Source organism: Mustelus asterias, chromosome 3, assembly GCF_964213995.1.
Source record: "Mustelus asterias chromosome 3, sMusAst1.hap1.1, whole genome shotgun sequence".
Classification (NCBI taxonomy): Eukaryota; Metazoa; Chordata; class Chondrichthyes; order Carcharhiniformes; family Triakidae; genus Mustelus; species Mustelus asterias.
In genome coordinates this window covers 129,272,935-129,295,011 of record NC_135803.1, presented here as the reverse complement: position 1 = coordinate 129,295,011, position 22,077 = coordinate 129,272,935, and the positions used below count along the sequence as shown (strand labels likewise).

General features: G+C 42.0%; 1 protein-coding gene across 1 annotated transcript in view; it reads right to left on the bottom strand.

The window, feature by feature from the left end:
* Positions 1-22,077, bottom strand: part of LOC144491587 (ERC protein 2) — a 764,742-nt gene that overhangs the window by 159,184 nt on the left and 583,481 nt on the right. The window contains exons 17-18 of the mRNA XM_078209614.1: positions 11,903-12,050; positions 968-1,102 (exon numbers count right to left, since the gene is read on the bottom strand). Coding sequence (XP_078065740.1) covers positions 968-1,102; positions 11,903-12,050 — 283 coding nt within the window. The remainder of the gene's footprint in view (positions 1-967; positions 1,103-11,902; positions 12,051-22,077) is intronic.

Genomic DNA, 22,077 nt, shown 5'->3' with positions numbered 1-22,077 from the left:
CTCAAAAGCTCCTTGGTTCAAGGGATATTCAATAAAAAAATGTAACTCCAGCTCTGAGTAACACTTGAAATACTGAAGTTATAAATCAGTCTTGGATAAAAGTATAGACCTTTGTCTGCAACACCAAATAGCAGTGAAGATAATTCACCCCTAAGTTTTTAGTCAGAGTGACCATGTCTACAAGAAAAGATACATTCAAGGAGCAGAGAATGGCAAAGGCTAGGAATTTCTACAACACAATGGAAAATATACATCATAATCCTGATTGAAAACATGTCCTTAAATGAAAAATCACTGAAGTTTATCATTAATAAATTAACATTTGATTATCACAGATAGATCCGTGTTAACCTGCCATTTGTTGTGCAATCCTTTTATCTGTAAAATAATCATTGAAGTAGGAAAGAGAAGGAAAATCTTAATTCCTTTGTTAATCAAATTTCACATTAGAGCAAATGTTCATAATTCTATCATGTAGCACGTAGTGCAATTACTTTCTGGTTTACTAGGATTAGGGATTCGTCCTTCAATTATGCTGTTGCATATAAACTGGGAAGCCTATTTGATGTAAATATATCCAAAACTATAAAGATTTGTTCATATTTTGCTGTATATTTGCTATAGAAAAGTAAAAGGCATGTTAAAGCTGGAAGATAATGAATGTTACAGTGCATGCGTGCAAAACTAAATACCATTATTCATAAAGATTAGCTTTTCCCTTTGTGAAACTTAACCAGCAGCAATATTCAGGTGGCAGACAAACACAGACAGCGGTTCATGCAGTAAATTTGCCTTGTTGACTGAACTAGAAAGTAATTATGTCAAAGATTGAGCTTGTGTTTTTCAGTGGCTGGCACTACTTGTTCTAATTTGTCATGGTCGCAAAATGGAATTTGTCAAGTGGTTGGTACAAAGTGACCCGTCAGAAGATTACAACAGTTTATTGGCAAGACTGCTGAAGACTCACCTGATCAGGAGAGGGTCTATGGTTACTGTGCTGTGATCTTGCCGGTGAGCGATGGTGATGGTGGTGATGGTGATGGTGGTGATGATGATCATCATCATCGTAATTATCTGCCATAAGTTTCATCCGATTTTGTGTCTAAGGAAAGAAAAATGACTAATTAAATTGTCTAATCTTCTGAAGACTTCTTATAGGATAAAAGCCAAAATGCCTTTAACATTGAGGCTGATCCAAACAGAGTCAGTTACTAAAACAAATGGTGCAATGAAAAGAACTGCATGCTGGAATTCAGCCTAAATTGGAGCTTTTATTCTGTAAGAGTACCACTAAAGAAAGAGAAGGAAACAGCTAATGCATCTCCTCCAAGTTACGGGAATGCACTTGATTTTCAAGTAGTCATGGAAAAATCAAGTGTTTTCAAAAATTAATAACTAGTCAAAGAAAAGCAACATTTGATTCAAAGTAGCATTTCATTTAATCACATTCAACAGAAAATCCTAGAGGAATTAGATTATCCTACTTTCACAAACCTGGTTAATTAAAATTAATCCTAGAAAATATTAGCAAGAAAATAATATGGCACAGTTCATTCATTCAGAAAGTTACAACATACAATAATTGCTTCTACCATAAGCCTAGGGTGTATGGCCAGGGCAGCAATCGATTCTGTGCCTTCCTCAATCTGGAAACAGGATACGACATTAGCACTAGATTCACTGGCAATTACTATTAGAAACAAAACAAACAGCGTCTCTCACTGCATTTATTCTTCCCAGTTTTTGTTTCATTCTGAATGCTCCAGTCTTCAACAATAAAATATCTGAATCTTCAAATGACATTCAACCTCAACGTCAGTGGCATATTTTTATTCAGGAAATTTGCTTTCTGGTATTTGGACCCAAAGGTTTACTTGGAACTATCGTCAGAGGCCAAAGATTGCATGGTCACGCATTGAAGTACTGGAAAACTCACCTCCCGTTTTCAACAAATTAAATAAAAACAGAAAAGAATGGAAACTCTCAGCAGACCAGGCAGCTGCTGTAGCGAAAGGAAGGTAGGGTTAATGTTTCTGGTTTATGGACTTTCGCCAGAGGGTCCCGACAAAGGGTCACAGGATAGGGACATTAATGTTACCTTTTCCTCTCCAGAGATGTTTCCTCATCTGCTGAGAGTTTGCAGCATTTTCTGTTTTTATTTCAAGTCTCCAGACATGGCTGAGCCCATGATGATGATGGAGCCAAATCTGATAATGAATGATTGGGTCAGTTTTGTTTCAAGCGTGTTTTCCTTAAGTCTAATAGCCATAAATGCAACGTCGATGAGGCAAGGGTATTGAAAGCAGTTACTAAGAAAGCAAGTAAGCAGCCTTCCAGTGGCATTGGTGTCATTATGGGTGGAATATCAGAACAGGAGGATTTGGGAAATTGAAGTTAATGAGGAATCAAGGACAGTTTTATTCCAAATGAACAAAATGGAGTTGCATATTTGTAGCTGTTGTAATCACAACCAAAATGGATATGGCTGACACTGCCTGAGAAATTTACATGCTAAAAGATGTTTTTCCTTAACACCAGAGTCTTTTCAGCCAAATGTGGAACCTTTGTTTGTAATTACATGCTCTCTTTGTTAGGATTGAATTCCGCCATTGTCTCCAAACATGTCTTCAGTGCCATTTCTTCAACAACAGGGGCGGCATGGTGGCACAGTGTTTAGTACTGCCTCACAGCACCAGGGACCCAGGTTCAATTCCAACCTCAGGTCACTGTCTGTGTGGAGTTTGCATGTTCTCCCCATGTCTGCGTGGGTTTCCTCCAGGTGCTCCGGTTTCTTCCCACAGTCCAAAGATGTGCGGGTTAGTTGATTGGTTATGTTAAACTGACCCTAGTGTCAAGGGGATTAACAGGGTAAATGTGTAGGGTTACAGGAATTGGGCCTGGGTGGGATTGCGGTCAGTACAGACTCGATGGGCCGAATGGCCTCTTTCTGTACTGTAGGGATGCTATGATTCTATGAACACACCATGCTGACTATGTACTTGAATAGGATGTGCACACAGAGCAACCTTTCAAATTGCTCAAACTTCCCAAAGTCAACTTTAGGAGTTTCAAAATGGGTGACACAATGTTCTTCAGTGCTTAATTTCTCAAATGAGATGTTTAAAATAATTCTATCACAGCCTCATCGTCATCTTTCTGTTATGTATTGCACTGAGAAAACCAACATGCTCAACTGCAGGCCATCATTACTGAACTAAATTTATTTCCACCTCCCCAACAGAATAGAGAGGGCAGCTTTCCGATATACTATGTTCATCCCCTCCCCTACAGCCTCTCCTCTTCCTTTTCCTATATCCCTTCCTTTCTCCATTCCCTCTCTTCCCCCACATCTGTCTCCTCCTCCTTCCCCACACTGGTGCTACCTTTTCTCTATGATTTGGGCTTTCCATGAATGTGACTAGTAAATTCAGAACAAGGGACAGGCAAGAAATAAAATCCCTTCCTGTGGAGGAAATAATTGTAACAAGCTACAAGAAACAACATTTAATAGCAATTCTCATGGGAATCAAGGGCCACTTAACAGCTGATTTTCTGCATGCCTGAACTTCCCCCATCTTAAGTGGGACTAACTGCCTGCCAACAGTAAATAGCTCCTCTTTCTCTCTCTCTTCAGCCCCATGAATGAACGACCAGAAAAGTTGTTGCACAACTTTTTGAAATTAAATACAGAGCACTTGGATTTATTTCTCCATGTGCTTCCGGGACAGTTCATCCTAACCTAATGTCTCGTGTGATTAGTTAACAAATCATCAACTACGAATGAGACAATCTCCAAATAAAAAAACTGTTTCTTCATTAATTGAATTTGCTTTGAACCGCTGAAAGAACTGAACAGAAAATAGTCACATACCAGATTATATAATGTAAAGAGTACTAAGACTACACTGATTCGAACATAATACCAAAATTTTACTATTAATCACTTGATAGGCTAGCTAAGTGCTTTTTAAAAATTATATATTACTAATAATTATCCAAGCTATGGGGGATAATGGGTACCACAAGGTGTAAAACCATTGTTTTCAAGTAGTGTTGGGAAGTCCTTCATGATTTTACAACAAAATCAAAGAAAGAAATTTAACAATGACAGCTTTCTAAAATAACATCAAACTGAACTATAACACTACTTGCAGATCGACTGTCGCAGAATGTAGCATATGTGTTCTCAAGCAACTTCAAGAATGCAGTGATGCAGGATCCTGGAATACCAGATTCCCATCTATTACAGAAAAGCACCTGCAGATTTGGCAAGTTCCCGATCCTTTTCCACAAGGTACCCAGTCGTGTTAAAGGGGTTTGTCCGTGAGGAAAGGGGACAGGGTTTGTATTTGCATCCCAGGATGACTCTGGGATCATGAGCAGTATTTGCAGAGGTGAGCAGGGCCTGATCGTGCTTATTTGGTTCAGCCAGATCTGACAATGAACAGCTAAGCCAGTTTTGTACAGGGTGCCCCAATGCGCCAGATGGTCTCTTGTGTTGTAACAATTCTGTGAAGTCTGTGATCCTTAGACTTGGGGAAACAAAGATCGGACTGTACCAGAAAATGGCCAGGGTGGAGAGAGTTAGGGTACTACTGGGGATAAGGACACAGACTGGTGGGGAGGTTATAAAGTAGATTGATAGATTGTGGCCAATAGAGGGCCAAAGTTTGGGAGTTTGAAAAAGCAGCTGCAGACCACTTGAGGGAGATTTTTCGGGGTGGACACAGATAGGATGAGAAGCTGGTGGGCGATAAGAGTGTTGGCAAAACAAGGATGCAATCGAGGATGGTCATGTCTGTGCCTGAAATTATGAGAGTACAGAAGGCACAGTCGGGTGGTCAGCCATTAATAGAAACAGGAGTTTCAATGAAGGGTGTGGTTAAGAGAATAAAGGAGAGCAATAAACTCAGAAGTGAGAGAGGGCAGATAAATTGAGCTTCATAGAAATCATAGAAACCCCACAGTACAGAAAGAGGCCATTCGGCCCATCAAGTCTGCACCGAACACAATCCTACCCAGGCCCTACCCCCATATCCCTACATATTTACCCACTAGTCCCTCTAACCTACACATCTCAGGACACCAAGGGCATTTTTTTTTTAGCATAGCCAATCAACCTAACCTGCACATCTTTGGACTGTGGGAGGAAACCGGAGCACCCGGAGGAAACCCACGCAGACACAAGGAGAATGTGCAAACTCCACACAGGGACCCAAGCCGGAAATCGAACCCAGGTCCCTGGAGCTGTGAAGCAGCAGTGCTAACCACCTGTGCTACCGTGCCGCCCTTGCAATTCAGATTACCAAGGATAGGGAGTTAACCAGTACAGAGGCTGAGGGAAATAATGACTGAAGATATTTCAGTGAGAAACTATAGATGGGACTAGGGTAGGTATAGAAGATTTGGATTTTAAAGGAGGCAAGAGGAGTGGAACAATGTAAAGTGTGAGGAAGAGAAGATGCCAGAAGAGTAGGGAACAGAAACCAAGGTGTGGCTCGGTGCTAAGGTCACATCATCTCCACATCAGTGCAGGGCACGTAGTAGAAAGTACAGATAAGCCATTAGTCTTCATTTAGGTTCAGTGGTGTCAGCTGGGAGCCAAGTTTCTGTCAAGGCCATGATGGAAATGCAACCATCCACAATAGGATTGTGGACAGTACAGGTTCTGTTCACAAGTGAACACTAGTGGGCCTATCAGCACTTTCGCTGATTTTTGTTTTTAGTATTATCAATTTATTGCTCTGCTGCTGCTCTGCAAGTTGCATTTTTTCATCACAAAAAATGTTCATGCATCTTTTTGAAGTTTGCTCATCAGGCCCCTCGAGTGAGAAAAAAATTGAAATGTGTGCCCCCCCCCCCCATGCAAAGAGTTTGGGGCAAACCGGGTCTAAGGATGGGAAGGGCTAGTGTGCTCTGTGTAGGAAGACAGACAACAAGGATGGGCAATTGCTGCTTGTAATAAGGCAGGACCCTTTGCAGGGTGTTACTGAGAGTAGCTGTGGGCTATTGAGCGATTCAAATCTGGGATTGTACAGAGTGTAGGACAGCAGAGGAGTAGTGAGGGGCTGGGCTAGGACAGTGTGTATGGGTTTGGCTGGAGGTCAAGTACCTGAGTGGGGAGAAACAACATGACTGTGTGGACAGGAAGGGGGGGGGGGGGGGAGACAGGGACCCAAGAGGGATAATGAAAAGAGGAAACAGGGAGGAAAGAAGAAACAAAATCCAATCTGAATTTTCTACCAGTGAACGAAAACCAGAAATTCAAGTTACATAAGTATATCAGAGATTAGGATAAATGTGTGCTGGCTGGGTGCGGGAGGGGTGGACGGGGGTGGGGGGGGATATAAGGGGATCAGTAATGTCTGTGGGGGTCAGGGGGAGGCAGTATTTGGCCCGGGAGGAATGTGGCAGGGGAGCAGCATTCTATCATTTTTTCTGCGCATGTGCAGTTGGAGGCGCCGATCGGAGCTGCAGAATTTTGAGTGCATTAAGCCCCGCCCACAGGCTTGTGCAGCGTGATTCCGAATCGCTGATATTTTTGCAGGCAAGAGTGTGTAAGGGGGCGCCTCAGAACGGGTCTAAAAGCCGGATCTGAAACACTCCCAGTTTCAAGTCCGCCCAGTACTTAGAATCAAAATGGTAAAACAGGGCACTGTGTGTCAGGAAGGCTGAGGGAACCCGTGCATGTTCCCCACTGTGGAACAGGTCGGATAATTGAACATGTTCAGCGGGCAATGAACTGCAGTTTGAACCGAAGAATATGACCTATGTAGATGGGTTTCCTGAGTCTGTTGGTAAAACAAGACAGGAGGACAGTGGGAATTGATTGGGCTGAGCCACTGATGGGGGGGGGGGGGGGGGGGGGGCAGGAGAGAGGAGGTTTTAAACACTGAGATTTGATCGCAGTTTTCTTGCCAAAGTGAAAGGTTTTCTGAGAATGTACTTTCATTGCTTTGGAGGTGGTTTCCAAGACTGTGGAGGTGATTTCTGCTATTTTGGTGTTTTTACATTTGATCTGCACTTCATAACGGTCAGCATCATATCAGCCATTGGGCATCTCTAATTCTGGGACTGCTGATGAGGAACAAGATGCCGCAACATCAACAGGAACAGCAGCAGATACCTGCTCCTCAACCACCTGCCTCTCCACAGGACAAAAAGACTGAGCACAGAGCTCCAGCTTCAACACGGAGGCAGAGGCGTTTTTTGTTCGGTGGTTGTTGACTTTGCAACCTCCTACAAGAAGATCTCTTGCCTAGTGGGCCAGGAAGACACAAATTGCCAGTAACCATCCATGTCCCCACAGCCCTCATTCTCTTCGCTTTCAGCTCCTTCCAGGAAGCTGCCTGTTTGTCAAATCTCTCAACCCGCTGCCCGCAAGTATATCAACACAGGTGGCCAATGACATGCTTGCCAGGGTACTTTCTATAGACTCGGTTCTCTAGCCATCCATTCCATTCCTCCTCCCCTAGCAACCATCTGAGGATAAGCCAGACTGTTCACAACGTGTGTGCTATATTTGATCACAAGATGAGCATCCCACTCATATTTGTGCTGTCACAAAGGCAAACTATCTTCAACTCCAAAACATTGTCCGACTCTGCCCCTGCCTCAGTTAAGCTAAAACCCTCATCCATAACTTTGATGGTCCCAGTTGTGAGTCTTACAACACATTCCAGGCACGCTTCCCATTTTCCACCCTCCATGAACTGAAGCTCATCCAAAGCTCTGCTGCCTACATCCCAACTCTCACCATGTCCTTCATGCCTTGCTCCTCCCTATCTCTGTAATCTCGTCAAGCCCTACAACCCTCTGAGATATCCCTGTACCTACAATTCTGACCTTTCACACATCCCCGATTTTTTAACCTCTCCATCACTGGTGGCCATGCCTTCAGCTGCTGAGGGCTTGAGCTCTGTAAATTCCTTTCTCTACCATTCCTTGCTCCTTTGAAATACTCCTTAAATCCACCTCTCTGACCAAGCTACTGGTCATCTGCCCCAATTTCTCTTCATCTGGCTGGGTGTCAAACTTTGATAATGATCTAGCAAAGGATCTTGGGCCTGACCATGCGAAAAGGTTTTATGTAAATCCAAGTTGTTGTTGTATTAAGTGGCAAAGCAAAGGTAACCTGGCAGTAATGAAGTGGAATCTGGATGGCAAGATAACATGAGGAGAGCCAGCAGCAAGCAACAGACTGAGAGTGTTACATTCTCAACAGAAAGACCTTCACTGAGGTACACTCTAAGAATGCAAGGGTAAAAATTTGTGTGCAGATGAACCATTCTGGGGTTTCAAACTCAAACTATAATTCAGCTTCTGTTATGTTCTATTGATTGCTGCAAGCAAATCCATTCAGTTCATGCAGGACTGTGCTTCACTAATCAGAGTACAAGGGACTAATTTTATTGATTTTAGTTAAAAAAAACACCAGTACAGTGAGTGATACAAACACTAGGAACAAGATAAAAGTGCGAGCAATGTATATATAGCTAACTGTAGGCACCCGTTCCCAACATCTGGGTATTTCCTATTATATCTATGTTTACCATCTGGGTCTTGATTGGATGGCTAGTCTTTCGTGATGTTTATCCTTGTTCTTTATCAGGTTACCATGGGATGTGAAAATGTTCCACTAGATCTCTTAGGGTAGTTTTCCAAGATTCCCTCGTGTTTTACATAAACCGCCACTTTGCTGAGTAAGGGAAGCACGGAATAAGTCATGCCGCGCATTTTAAATCAGTGAGGCTAAACTTCAGAAAAAGGCATTCCACATCAAATTGGCAAAGCCAGATTTTATTGCCAAGGGAGCTCGAACTGGCGTCCCCATGAGTTGTTACATTCTTCACCCACAGCAGAACTCTGCTCAACAAGGTGCAAAAAATCTTGCTTGTCTGTGAAACACAGGAGTAAAAGAAAATCACTGCTAATCTCATTGAAATACTGCTGATCATTCTAAGGAAGGGGTCAAACATAGTTGCACAAATAGGAAATGAATTCAGAAAGTAAGATTTGATCTGCGGAGTCCAATGGTCATTACAAGCGGTGAACATTAAAACTGAACTTAACTGCAATGGAATTTTGGCTTGCCTCTGGACACGTAAATGTGCCAAGAGGCAGCATTGTGGCTGGGACATCAAAACCAGGAATGCACAGAAATGACTGCGTAGAAGGCTGATGCTGCTGGAACTTCACAGGATACCAGCAGCGTCAACCACCAATTCTAGGAATCCTAGTGGAAAGCACTGCCAGGTGGAGATTCTTGATAAACTTTTGATCTATTGGAATGCAGCGTGGTAGAAAAGCTCGAAATTGAAGCTGGCTACACTAGGGAACACTAGGCTGAAAACAACCATTATGCTGATAAGCTTGTCCTGATTAGGGAGTATCTAAAACATGAACCCACATTTCTCCTTAAATACTGGCAGGTCTTTGCACTGCAGAAATTGCTGTTTTTAATGCCTATCATGGCTGAACTTATACCGTAAGAAGTTTAACAACACCAGGTTAAAGTCCAACAGGTTTATTTGGTAGCAAAAGCCACACAAGCTTTCGAAGCTCTAAGCCCCTTCTTCAGGTGAGTGGGAATTCTGTTCACAAACAGAGTTTATAAAGACACAGACTCAATTTACATGAATAATGGTTGGAATGCGAATACTTACAACTAATCAAGTCTTTAAGAAACAAAACAATGGGAGTGGAGAGAGCATCAAGACAGGCTAAAAAGATGTGTATTGTCTCCAGACAAGACAGCCAGTGAAACTCTGCAGGTCCACGCAACTGTGGGCGTTACAAATAGTGTGACATGAACCCAATATCCCGGTTGAGGCCGTCTTTCAACCGGGATATTGGGTTCATGTCACACTATTTGTAACGCCCACAGTTGCGTGGACCTGCAGAGTTTCACTGGCTGTCTTGTCTGGAGACAATACACATCTTTTTAGCCTGTCTTGATGCTCTCTCCACTCCCATTGTTTTGTTTCTTAAAGACTTGATTAGTTGTAAGTATTCGCATTCCAACCATTATTCATGTAAATTGAGTCTGTGTCTTTATAAACTCTGTTTGTGAACAGAATTCCCACTCACCTGAAGAAGGGGCTTAGAGCTTCGAAAGCTTGTGTGGCTTTTGCTACCAAATAAACCTGTTGGACTTTAACCTGGTGTTGTTAAACTTCTTACTGTGTTTACCCCAGTCCAACGCCGGCATCTCCACATCATGAACTTATACCCCCATTATACTATTTTCACAAAGAACTACACTGAAAGGTGAAAAACCTGAATGCAGAATTAAGAGCCAATATTGTGTTTCACAAATTCCACTATTATCACATAGCATAGATTGCAAAATGTAAACAAATAAATTAATGCTCTCCAACTTTGCAAGAATAAAGTTGTGGTTTTCAAACGGTCGTGGCTAAGGGTCACCCAGAATGGACAGAGCCTGCATGTATGGAGTGCTGCTAGCACCGCCAATAACGAGTCTAAAAGCAAAATATTGCCAATTCTTCAAAATTGTAATAAAAGCTGAAAATTATGGAAATACTCAACAAATTAGTCAGGAGCAGAGGAGAGAGGAAGAGAGTTAATTTTTCAAGTCGATGACATTTTCTCTCCACATATTGCCTGACCTGCTGAGTATTTCCAGCATTTGCTGTTATTAGTCCAGCAACTAATCCAGCAACAGATTTATTCTGTTGGAAAACTAGCGTGTTAAATATAATGACAACATCAAACAAGTCAAACTTCTCCACATGCAAATTACTTTCATCTTTGGTGCACATTTTGATACACTGATTTTGTTTAAAAAGATTGGAATTGAATGTTTATAATTTATTATGCTTACCCTCTGAGGACTGCAACATCTGATAATGATACGAAGCCAAACCTTTCCACAGCACACTGTTTCCATGTTCCCTTTTCTATCCTATTCTGTTACAACCAGCAGCATCTTCACACAATACTATGTACATCCGATCATTTAAGGACCAACATGCTTGGTTCTCAGCGAGTTTCAAATACTTGAATCCTCAAACAGAAGTAAAACAAATTGCAAAAACTACAGGCCGACAATTAAAGCGTTGGTCCATGTGAAAGTTTTGCATAATGGTCAACCTTACCTGCATTAACAAACTCTTCCACATGAAAGAAAATGAAGTATTCCTGGATCATTAATTTGTCTCATTTATATCTGACAGGTTCTTTGAAGGTTTGCGGCAAACCTGCATGATCCTGAAGAGCCTGCATTAATGGTACTTTTTTAACAGCAAAGGAATTTAAAACATAATCTTGTAAAACATTAGTAAGGTAAGGTAATTAGCAAGGCTTCTTTTACAAGATAGTTTTTTTTCCATCACCATATAGTTCTTTCTCATTTTAACAGGACCATCAAAGCATCTTTACTGCATATTCATGTTTATTTGAGTAATTGTCAATTATATTTTAGCCATTCTGCATACATTTTATGTAATTTTTAATAAAAGTTTATCATTAGTGTCACAAATAGGCTTACATTAACACTGCAATGAAGTTATTGTGAAAATCCCCTAGTTGCCATCCTCCGGCGCCTGTTCGGGTAACACTGAGGGAGGATTTAGCATGGCCAATGCACCTAACCATCACGTCCTTTGGATTGTGGGAGGAAGCTGGAGCACCCGGAGGAAACCCATGCAGACATGGGGAGAACGTGCAGACTCCGCACAGACAGTGACCCCAGCCAGGAATCGAACCCTGGTCCATGGCACTGTGAGGCAGCAGCACTAACCACTGTGGCATCCAAAATGTATGAGTAATAGAATCTACTGAATGATAGTTGGTCATAAGAGTATTGTAGAATCAATGAATGTATTTTTGTTCTTCTTGTAGGATGGTTTGGCATAACAGCAAACTGAATGGAACTTGCCTGCTGTTTCAGCTGTTGCACTAGTCGGTCCTTCTCACGTTTAAGCGCTATCACTTCATCTTGGGTCTTTTTCTTTTTAGAGGCAGACAGTTCTAATAAGGCGATGTTTGCATCTTTCTCACTGATGGCTGCCAGCAGTGCTTCTTGCCTGCAACAAAAATTAGACTAGTTAAGGAATCATCATGCTTCTCTGGCAATGCCAAAGAGGAGTCAGCATTGCCTGCTCATAATTCACCATTTGCATCAAAAGTTTCTATCAATATTCAGATTTCTCCAAATAGTTTATTTTCCTCTAGCTTCAAAAATGAACCTTTTGATTTCATAATTCCTGTCTCAAAATACAAAACAATGTGTCATCCACTTTGCCCCAACAAGGTACTTCAGCTACAAGCACAGAATCCCACGCCCACTGTACCGGAGTGGCATCTTTTATCCATAGCAATTACACCAACTCTTAAATGCCAACTTAAATGTAGTGTTGCACCGTCGGCCTATGCCCACTAGAGCCGTGTGAAACATGGGCAATGGTATTAATCGCAATTAATTTGGCACTGACAGATCAAAGGAGGCTGCTGTAGCAAATTGTAAAAATATCATGTTGGTGTAGTAGGATGTTCCCCTGTAGTATGAGGCTAAATCACATTGTTGTGGCAGCATGGAGGGAGTATTCTTCTGCAATTAATCATGCTGTGAACGAACTGGAAGAGCTTGAAATAGGCATACGGGGTCACGTTTTTTTAGAATTGTAAGAAGTCCAGGACAATTTAAAAATGTCAGGCAGGGTCCAATTCCGGGATTCCCACTACTATACCTGGCATCCCAATTTTTGGTGGCTAGCCCACACCCTGTGCTGTCAACCCGGTCAGGTCCATTATAGGGATAGGCATCTCTTAGGCCCATGCAGTTTTCGTGGAGTTGGGCAGGTTTCTCCAAAGGGGCAGCTCCTCGCGTCACAGCAGTCATGAATCATTGTCTGGATTTGGGAACCTTTTGAAAGGCAAAGTCGAAAGGTCTTACCCATGTCCTTCACAGTGGCAAGCACTGCTGCCTCACAGCGCCAGGGACCTGGGTTCGATTCCCAGCTTGGGTCATTGTCTGTGTGGAATCTGCATGTTCTCCGTGTCTGCTTGGGTTTTCACCGGGTGCTCCGGTTTCCTCCCACAGTCCAAAAGACATGCTGGTTAGGTGCATTGGCCATGCTAAATTCCCCCTCAGTATCCCCGAGCAGGCATCAGGGTGTGGCAACTACCCCCCCACTTACTACCTCATAGCTCCTTATACCCTCCACATCAACTCATGTCACTTCCACAACAAAAACAGAAAATGCTGGAAAATCTCAACAGGTCTGACAGCATCTGTGGGAAGAGAATAGAGCCAATGTTTCGAGTCTGGATGACCCTTCACCAGCTCCGACGAAGGGTCATCCAGACTCGAAACATTGGCTCTATTCTCTCCCCACAGATGCTGTCAAACCTGCTGAGATTTTCCAGCATTTTTTGCTTTTCTTTCAGATTCCAGCATCTGCAGTATTTTGCTTTCATCATGTCACTTCTACGCCCATTCACTCAGTATACACTCGGTATAGAACCAATAAACCCTATCGTAAAAATAGCTTGTGTGGAAGAGCTTAAAAACACCCATCCATCATTTTATTTTTAAAATTGCTGTTACTACAGCCCTATAAAGTGTCAAATCAACCAGACTTTTAAAGTATCAATTACAGAAGCTGCAAGCATTTCTTTACCTTGTGCAAATAAACACTGAGCTATTGGCAAAATAGATCATGGAAAAAAACATACCGTAGCGCTGTCAATCAAGCAAGTTCTCCCTTCTCTGCAAATGTGTCTGCAAAACTAATCATTTTATGGCAGTCTGGGCTCTCAGCCAATCCTCATCATGTATGAGTTGCCATGAAGGGTGGGGCTAGATTATATTACTCTGGTGAATAGAATTTTGTCTTTATAGGTTATGCACTGAAAAGAGTTGGGGTCAGGGCCAGAAAGCAAGCCACTGTGACAATGTTAAAACAGCCCACCTCAGCATTTGCCTGCCCCTGTGGCCACCTCTGATGTGCTTCCAGGGGCTGTGAGCCTGACTCTATCCTGGCCTTACCTCCCATGAATGAAAATTGGGTGAGACAGGGCATCTCCTACTCAACAGAGTTGGGAAATTCTCTGTTCCCAAAATTCTTTAGTGAAATTCTGGCCCTTGCTGTCTGAAGCCAATTCCCCACACTATCATTCCTCACTTTTAGGTAAATAATCTGTTCGTAAAAGGTGCAAAATACATTTGCTATGAAGGAAACATTTTCTGTTAAATTAGATACATTTTCCTGGCCATTTCCTTCAAACGTTCTCCTCAGTACCGGTGTGAAGACTATGCAATAGTTCAATAAGGCACTCACCACCACCTTCGCAAGGGCTGTTAACGATGAGTAACAAATACTAAGACACTCACATCCATTGAAAAATAAAAAGGCCATGTATTACAAGGCTTTGATAAAGAACAAACCATCTCCAAAAAATACAGTGGCCAGAATTCTCCAGTTATTTATGCCCCCACACCGCTGACAGCAAGGATGGAGAATTTGACGCTCAGCCAAATCTCCCTTCACTGCAGCGTGACGGGAGAATCCCACCTGCGAGCGAGGTTGGAGAATCCGGCCCTGTATTTTTCTTACTGTTGTTTCTACATTTGTAGATTTTTGCTCTCTATGCAAAGGAACAATTCGCTGTTTCAACTTGAAATCAAGCGGATAATCTCTGAATTGGAATGATTGAATTTTGCTGAACAATTTACCCTGTACAGATTGTATTACTCTGAAGAACAGAGCCTTTAAAGGTTATGCATTCAAAAGAGTTGGGCATCCTTCCAGTGGTCAGCAGATAATGAAGCAGTTTGTGGTCAATGGTGAAGCAAGTGTGCTCACTACTGACATCAAAGTAAGCCTTGCCAAGAGATCAAACGATGTCCAGGGCACGAATTTCACCTATAGCGCCTTGCAGTGGGTCCTGTGACTCATTGCAATCTTCCTTCTTGGGGAATTTCCAGCTTGGAGCAGGAGTGATGTGATTAACATGCGCAAGCAGCCAATCGCATTAACACATTTTCACAGACATATAATCAGGAAATATAAACAGCGAAATAAAATCTTTAAAAAACCCTAGCGCAAATTAAAGTTTGGAACATGATGCTAAACTATTCTGAATAAAATGTTTTAAAAATAGGAACAATTCAGTTTTTTTTTAAAATCCGCTAATTAATCAATTAAGAGCACTCCATAAGCATAAAATTAACTTTTCAGGACCAGTGCTTTTGTTCATCAGCCTTTTCTGGCCATTTCTTTCAAATGTTCTCCTAGGTACCAGAGTGACTACTATGCAATGGTTCAGTAATGCACTCATCATCACTTTATCAAGGGCAGTTAGTGATGGATGACAAATACTAAGACACTAACATCCATTGAAAAAATAAAAAAGCCATGTATTACTATGCTTTGATAAAGAACGAATAGTTCTTGATCAAAAATATCACATTGCTGTTACACCTGACTGAACAAAGTGTAGGTTGGGATTCTCCCAAAAACATTTAACTGCGGAGTATTTTGGGCGTACTTACCAGAACGAATCTCCGACACTCTGAGCACTGCAGAGTGCCTCAGCGGGATTCACTCTGGTAAGCAGGGGGTGGGGCCTATTCCCGCCCGAGAGGCCAGCAGCATAGTGCTGAGCAGGACACTGCGCACGCGCCTGTCAGTGCGGAGATCACCGCATGCGCATTGCCCACTCCCCCTCCCTCCAAATCACAGGCCTCCTGATCGCTGGCCTTCTCCAAAACCCCCCTGATCGCCAGCCTTGCAGACACCCCCCCAATCGCTGGCCAACCCAATCTCCTCAGGCCAGCCCTTGGGGGGGGGGGGGGGCCTTAATGGCCTCTGTTTCCTCCAGCGGAGTCAGGACACCTGTTCCTCGTTAGTGGGGAGCAGTCGCAGTGGGCCGGAAGAATCCCAGCCATAATATTTTAATGGGATTTCTAACAGTGAAGTGGATGTGGTAATTTTGAAGTTCTCACTGGTTTCAATGATTGCTGGCTCTAGTGGCACAAGATGGGGCAAGTGGTGGGGGGGCGCTTTTTGGATGCAACATACGAGTGTTGCAGGCACAGGCACGAGTCTGTGACACGAGTGACACACATCAATTTCAGGGTGACCACACTAAGCTGTGCTTACAGGTCATTTTCAGAAGGGCAATGACTGTCAATGCTCTCAGTTTGTCACCAACCCCTTGCCCCTATGCAAAACCTGGGCCAATATGACTTTGAAGAGGCTTAATTTTCATTTCAAAAACAATATCTAAACCATGGATTTGGGCCTGAGTTATATGAGGCGCCAGATTCCACCCACCCTCATCCCTGGCTAAAAGGTTGTTGACTTGTTCAGAGCTGAAATTTCCACCTCTCAGGTCTCCAAGGCAGAACCTGCCTGAGAGAATTGCCAGCCTATCAAGGTCCAGTACTTTGAGGCAGAGATGCGTGGTGTTGGTTCAAGATTTGTACAAGTGTTTGGGGATCTCACTGGGTGCCAAGCTGGCAGGCCCAGGCCAGAATAGTTGGGGTTTAAGAGACCAATGGAGGGGGGCCAGCCTGGGGGAAGGGAGGGGGTAAATTCTTAGTGGAGCCCTCTGGTGTGCAAAGAGAAACCAGTGGGGCTGATTACTTAGCATGGAGCTCTCCTGCCACTGGTTAAACCCAGGCAATGGTGGGAAGAGGCTCTTAAAGTGGGAATTAATTGCCCACTTCGGGCCTCAATTGACCATTGGCAGGCGAGCCGCCCAATGCCATGTATAATTGCGATGGGGTCAGGGCCAGAAAGGTAGGCGATGGACAAGCAAGCAACTAGATTTAATAAGCCCCCACCACATGCCTTCAAACTCACTGGCAGGGGAATGTAAAATCCAGCCCTTCATCTTCTTCATGCGCATCTGATCAAGACATTTGTCAGGCTTTCACTGACCTTTTATTAACTGTTAAAAGTCAAATCTAACCAATGCCATTTTAAACCATTTCTAGTCTAAACATAGCACAATGATTTACTTAAAACTTTTCTTACATATTTTCTACTACTCGTGGGAGTTTAAATAAAAGAATAAAGTCCGTATCGATCATAGAATCCCTGAAGTGCAGAAGTAGGCCATTTGGCCCATTGAGCCTGTTTTGTTTGTCACAGAGGGCTTTCAGTTCAAAATGAATCTGCATGATTTCAAAAGGGATGTGGACCCTGGTTCATCTAGTCTACTGAACATTGAAAACATCTAAGGATAGGCACTAGCTTTTTTTTTAATTACAGTATACAAAGCTTGGGTTTCTTGTCTGTATTCTACAAGCACTCTTAAAAGACACGAAAAACATCAATTTGCAGTAGGCCGCCCAAGTGAACTCTGGCTGATAGAACAGGGAAAAGAACAGCTACACAACACATTTGGTGCTTGCCATCTTCATTTGATGTGCCTCTTCAATTAAACATAGCAGCCAACCAAAGTTTCTTTAAAAAGAAAGGTCAGTTTTCACATTTTAATCCATACTGTAACTTTGAAAATAAAGAACATTACTCTTCTGGAGTTCGGCACTCACGTTTTTGGGTGCAATTATCTGAAAAAAACATCTGGACTTGGCTAGTATATTCAATTAACTATGTCTAGCACAGAATCCTGGCTCTGATTCTATGCCTAATCGCAACATTAATCATTTGATTCAACTGCCTCAACTTAATATTGCTCTGTCTCCCAACCCTTTCATTCTTAGTTTACTCAAAAAGAATGAACCAGAATAAACAAGCAACTTGAGAGTAGTGGAATATAAATCCACAAAATAACGTCTCGGGTTACAGAATATGTACTTAGCTTAAGAAGGCTATAAAAGAGAAAAGGTATACTCATGCAAAACACAATTCTTGGGGCAGCTGGTAAATGATAGGGAAATAATGGGGAAACCCAATACCACAAAAAAATAGATAAGACGACACACGACCAAAGGGCAAAACTCCACAAAATTGGGCTGCTGCACACTGATAAAAAGAAGTACAGTGTATTATTTTATCAAACTCTAGCCTAAACAGCTGTCAAAGGAATAGTTCTTAAGCAAATATGGACAAAAATGGAAGATAGTGTGTAGTACACCATCAACTTATAAAAAATGTCAGAATTGTTGAGTTAGTAGCTGTCAAAATAATGAAAAAGGTAGAGGGAGCTAATTGGCAAATAGTAAGAAGGTTATTAAAAAACTTTAATGATGGTACAAGTCAAAATCATTTAATGCAATTCAAATGCTATCAATATTTTTTTTAAATTATCACCATCTTTTCCTTTTCTCTGAAAACAATGTCTTCTTATAATTCCACTAACAAGTTATCCACTGGTACCTCATCCATGTAGCCATTGTCCACGTGTGAGCTTTCACAGTCAGTTTCACAGCAAGCTATTCAGCCAGCTCTGGGAGCTGGGGGATGGGGGTGCCTTATGACTTCTATTCATACCGAATGTCTTCTTAGTGCACTTCAAACAGAGGTTGCCAATAACAGTTAGGGATACCCATGGTCGACTTTCCCCTTCCTAACCCCTAAAGTCAATTGTTGCATCCCTAATGAAGTCATGACAGAAAGCTGCTAATTTAGCATGGACCAGAGATTGTTCCAGGGGCCTTTCTAGGTTCTACCGCTCAGCTATTCACTATGAAGTTTACTAAGCCACCAGGGTGGCCACCAACAATATTTAGTCTAGAACCAGTCGTTCACGTTTAGTGAAGCTCTTTGCCCTCGAAGAAATCCTGCAGCAAAATTATTTTTAATAGATTTACTGGGGATAAGCAAACAAAATAGGCCAAATATTACACAATGAGACCCAATCTGGTTCACAGAGTGGTCAAGTTATATCCTACATTAAGGCTTTGAAGTGCTCAAAAGGAACAGCCATATTTAAATACTCAGACTCTGTACTGCATTCTTGGGTTTAAGAGTGGGTTGAAAAGAATGACAACTCCTAATAAGAGCAATCTGTGTTTAAGAGAAAAACAATCAAGGAACACTACACAGGACACTGTTGTATCCTGGAAAAAAAATAGTTTTGCCACGACATCACTGAAACTGGTTTGTGTAAACAAAATGGTGTACTATTGATTAAAATCATATGTAGGACAAGTGAAAGGGAAACAACAGACATTTAATAGACACACAAGAGTAACAAAACAAAAAAAAATCCAAGTACAAAATAAATAGCATGAAGGCATGTCTTCAAATCCACTTCATTCCATCTGATGTGATGTTTTTCAAATAGTTTGAAGTGTCCATTTATTTTAGTGTGCTTGGTCCGTCTACACATATCAAATAGAACTCTTGCTGAACATTACAATGCAGCAGCAATCACCGGGTCTTGCGCCATATTTTTACAAACATTTTGGAAGTAAATTCTTGGAAGCGAACTGATGTTATTGTGGAGTCTAACTCTAAATGCAAGCTCACTCAGCTTCCTTCCAAATAACAGCCTCCCCTTCCAAGAGATCAAACTGGAAATGAGTTAGGCTACTGTTTGGAATGCAACATCGAGAAACATGGATAGTAATGTGCTGAGTGAGCTGGAAAAAAAAACCATAGATGGCACAGGTTACAAAGAACCAGAAAGAACACAGCCGTATGATTTCCATTGACGGCCAGGGTCTTTTGCACACTGTCAACATCGAGGCAAGGCAAGGTCACGCTTTAGCCATTCAAAAATATTTTACACCCAAACTATACCACACTTATGCTACCTTACCAGCTGTAATGATTCTGCCAGACTAGTGATTTATTCGTAACAAAAATACACATCTTCAGTCGTCACAGGTTAACTATGTTTATCTCTTCTCTTACACTGCATGAATTTGAGCTAACCATTGGGACAGACCCACTAATTAGAGGATAATTTCAAGGATTTTTGAACAAGTTTTCACAAAATGATAAGCATGGCAACACAGACAATAGTTGAGCTGAGAAATTATGCAACCTCAGCACGAAATATAATTTACTGTGCAAATTCTATTGTTTCATTACAATCATAGCAGAAAATAATCAGGAAGCAGGAAATGTGAAGAGGTACAGTTACCTGAAGGACAAGAAAACCGGATTGTATTGTACAATATTAAGATCATCTGCAAGTTCAAATGGTTACAGCTTTCAAATACTTGATTTCATTACTATTGTCCTTCCCTAAAATAGTTTAACAGTCACGAGTTCTGCTTGACAGCTCAAACTAGTTTATTTAGGTGTATGGCCAAATCACTATTTTAATCATAACTGGAAATGTTTTGCACCCTTTCTTTGCATCACTGATACCTAACACTATTTTCTACACCCTTGCAGGCACTCAGCCAATTCTTGGAAATAGTCTGACAATGCATTAAATTACTCAATACTTGTAGGTAATATTGCTTTTGATTAAGCAGCTTAGTCTACAATTGTGCAAAATGTCCACAGAGACCAACTGAATAAAGTTCTTAACAGCTTCTTCCAGAAACGTTGGCCTTTCACAAAAATGTAATTTGAGACCCATCACCAAAACCAGTATCCATGCCTCCATTATCGCAGGAGTCAACTTCTGCAATGGTCTTCTTGTCAATCTTATCATTCTACACAAATTCTAACTCATACAAAACTCCACATTCTGACCGACGCCTCTTCTCTACTCCTCATCGATATCCACTGGCTCCCCATTCCCTCCCACATCAAATTCAAAAGCCTGCTACTTTTCCAAATCATTCTATGGCTTTGTTTGTTTGATTCTACCCCAACCCTCCAATTCTATCTCTGAGGCCATGCCGACAGTACTCTCAATCTTGCAATGTGTGCCTCTTTTCCCATCAGCGTTACTTACTCAGTGTTTAAAATTAATTAATTTATTAGTCACTAGTAGGCTTACATTCACAAAGCAATGAAGTTACTGTGAAAATCCCCTAGTCGCCACACCCCGGCACCTGTTCGGGTACACCGAGGGAGAATTTAGCATGGCCAATTCACCTAACCAGCACACCTTTGGACTGTGGGAGGGAACCGGAGTACGCAGAGAAAACCCATGCAGACACGGGGAGAATGTGCAAATTCCACATAGACAATGACCCAAGCTGGGAATTGAACCCTGGCACTGTGAGGCAGCAGTGCTAACCACTGTGCCACCAATGCTCACCTGTCTTGATCTTACTGTCCATAACAACCCTTTATTTTTCTAATTCTCAAACTGCCTTTATACACTTCCTCAAAGTAAAGTTTTTGGCCAACTTTCTTCTGCTCTATCATGATGCCACCAGCTGTTCTCAGATTATATTTGGGCTCTGACACTTGGATCACCCTCTAAAGGAGAACGTCTAGACTAACTTGAAGCAGGGACACCTACTCAAATTTAGCAAGTGTGCTGGGCAAACTTTCAAGGAATTGTAGGGTGAACACATACACTTCATCACATTACCCATGAGAAACAAACAGTATGAAACACTGCACAGGGAGGTGTGGACCTCATAGGAAAATCAGGATGACAATATCATTAATTTGTTATTTGGATTCGCTTCAGCACCAATACGTGGCAGGATGTACCAAGCACACTGGTATCCAAAGAAATGCTGATAACAAATTAAGTGATACAGCCAGCCAACTGAAACTGAGAAAAAGAAGTTAATTCACCACGTTGGGACATTTCACTCATGGTTTTGCAACAACTGCTCAGTAAATCACCAACTATCGCATATCCCTTCCTCTTGTCTTGTGTCTAATTTTCTTTAGTCAATAGTGCAGCTTCCCCTCAATCTTTCACTTCACTTCAGTTCTTCTCACTGGCATTGAAATCCTTTCACTTCCTATTCATTAAGGTAGAGTGATAGAAACAGCAGGGCAATAGAAAAGGAAACCAGAATACTAAAAAAGAATATAAATGAGGGGGGGGGGGGGAAAGAGAAGAAGAAAAGTGTGGAAAAAAACTAAGAAAATATAAATCTGTGGTAAGGAATATTGATGAAAGCAGGCGACAAAAGAGTGTGAGAGTTCAGAAGAAAATGCAGGGTCAGGGCAGAATCAAAGCAGTGCAGAGAGACCCAAAGGAAGCTCACAGGGAATGATGCAAACCATCAAGACGGATCGAGCACATCAAACAACATATATGGTA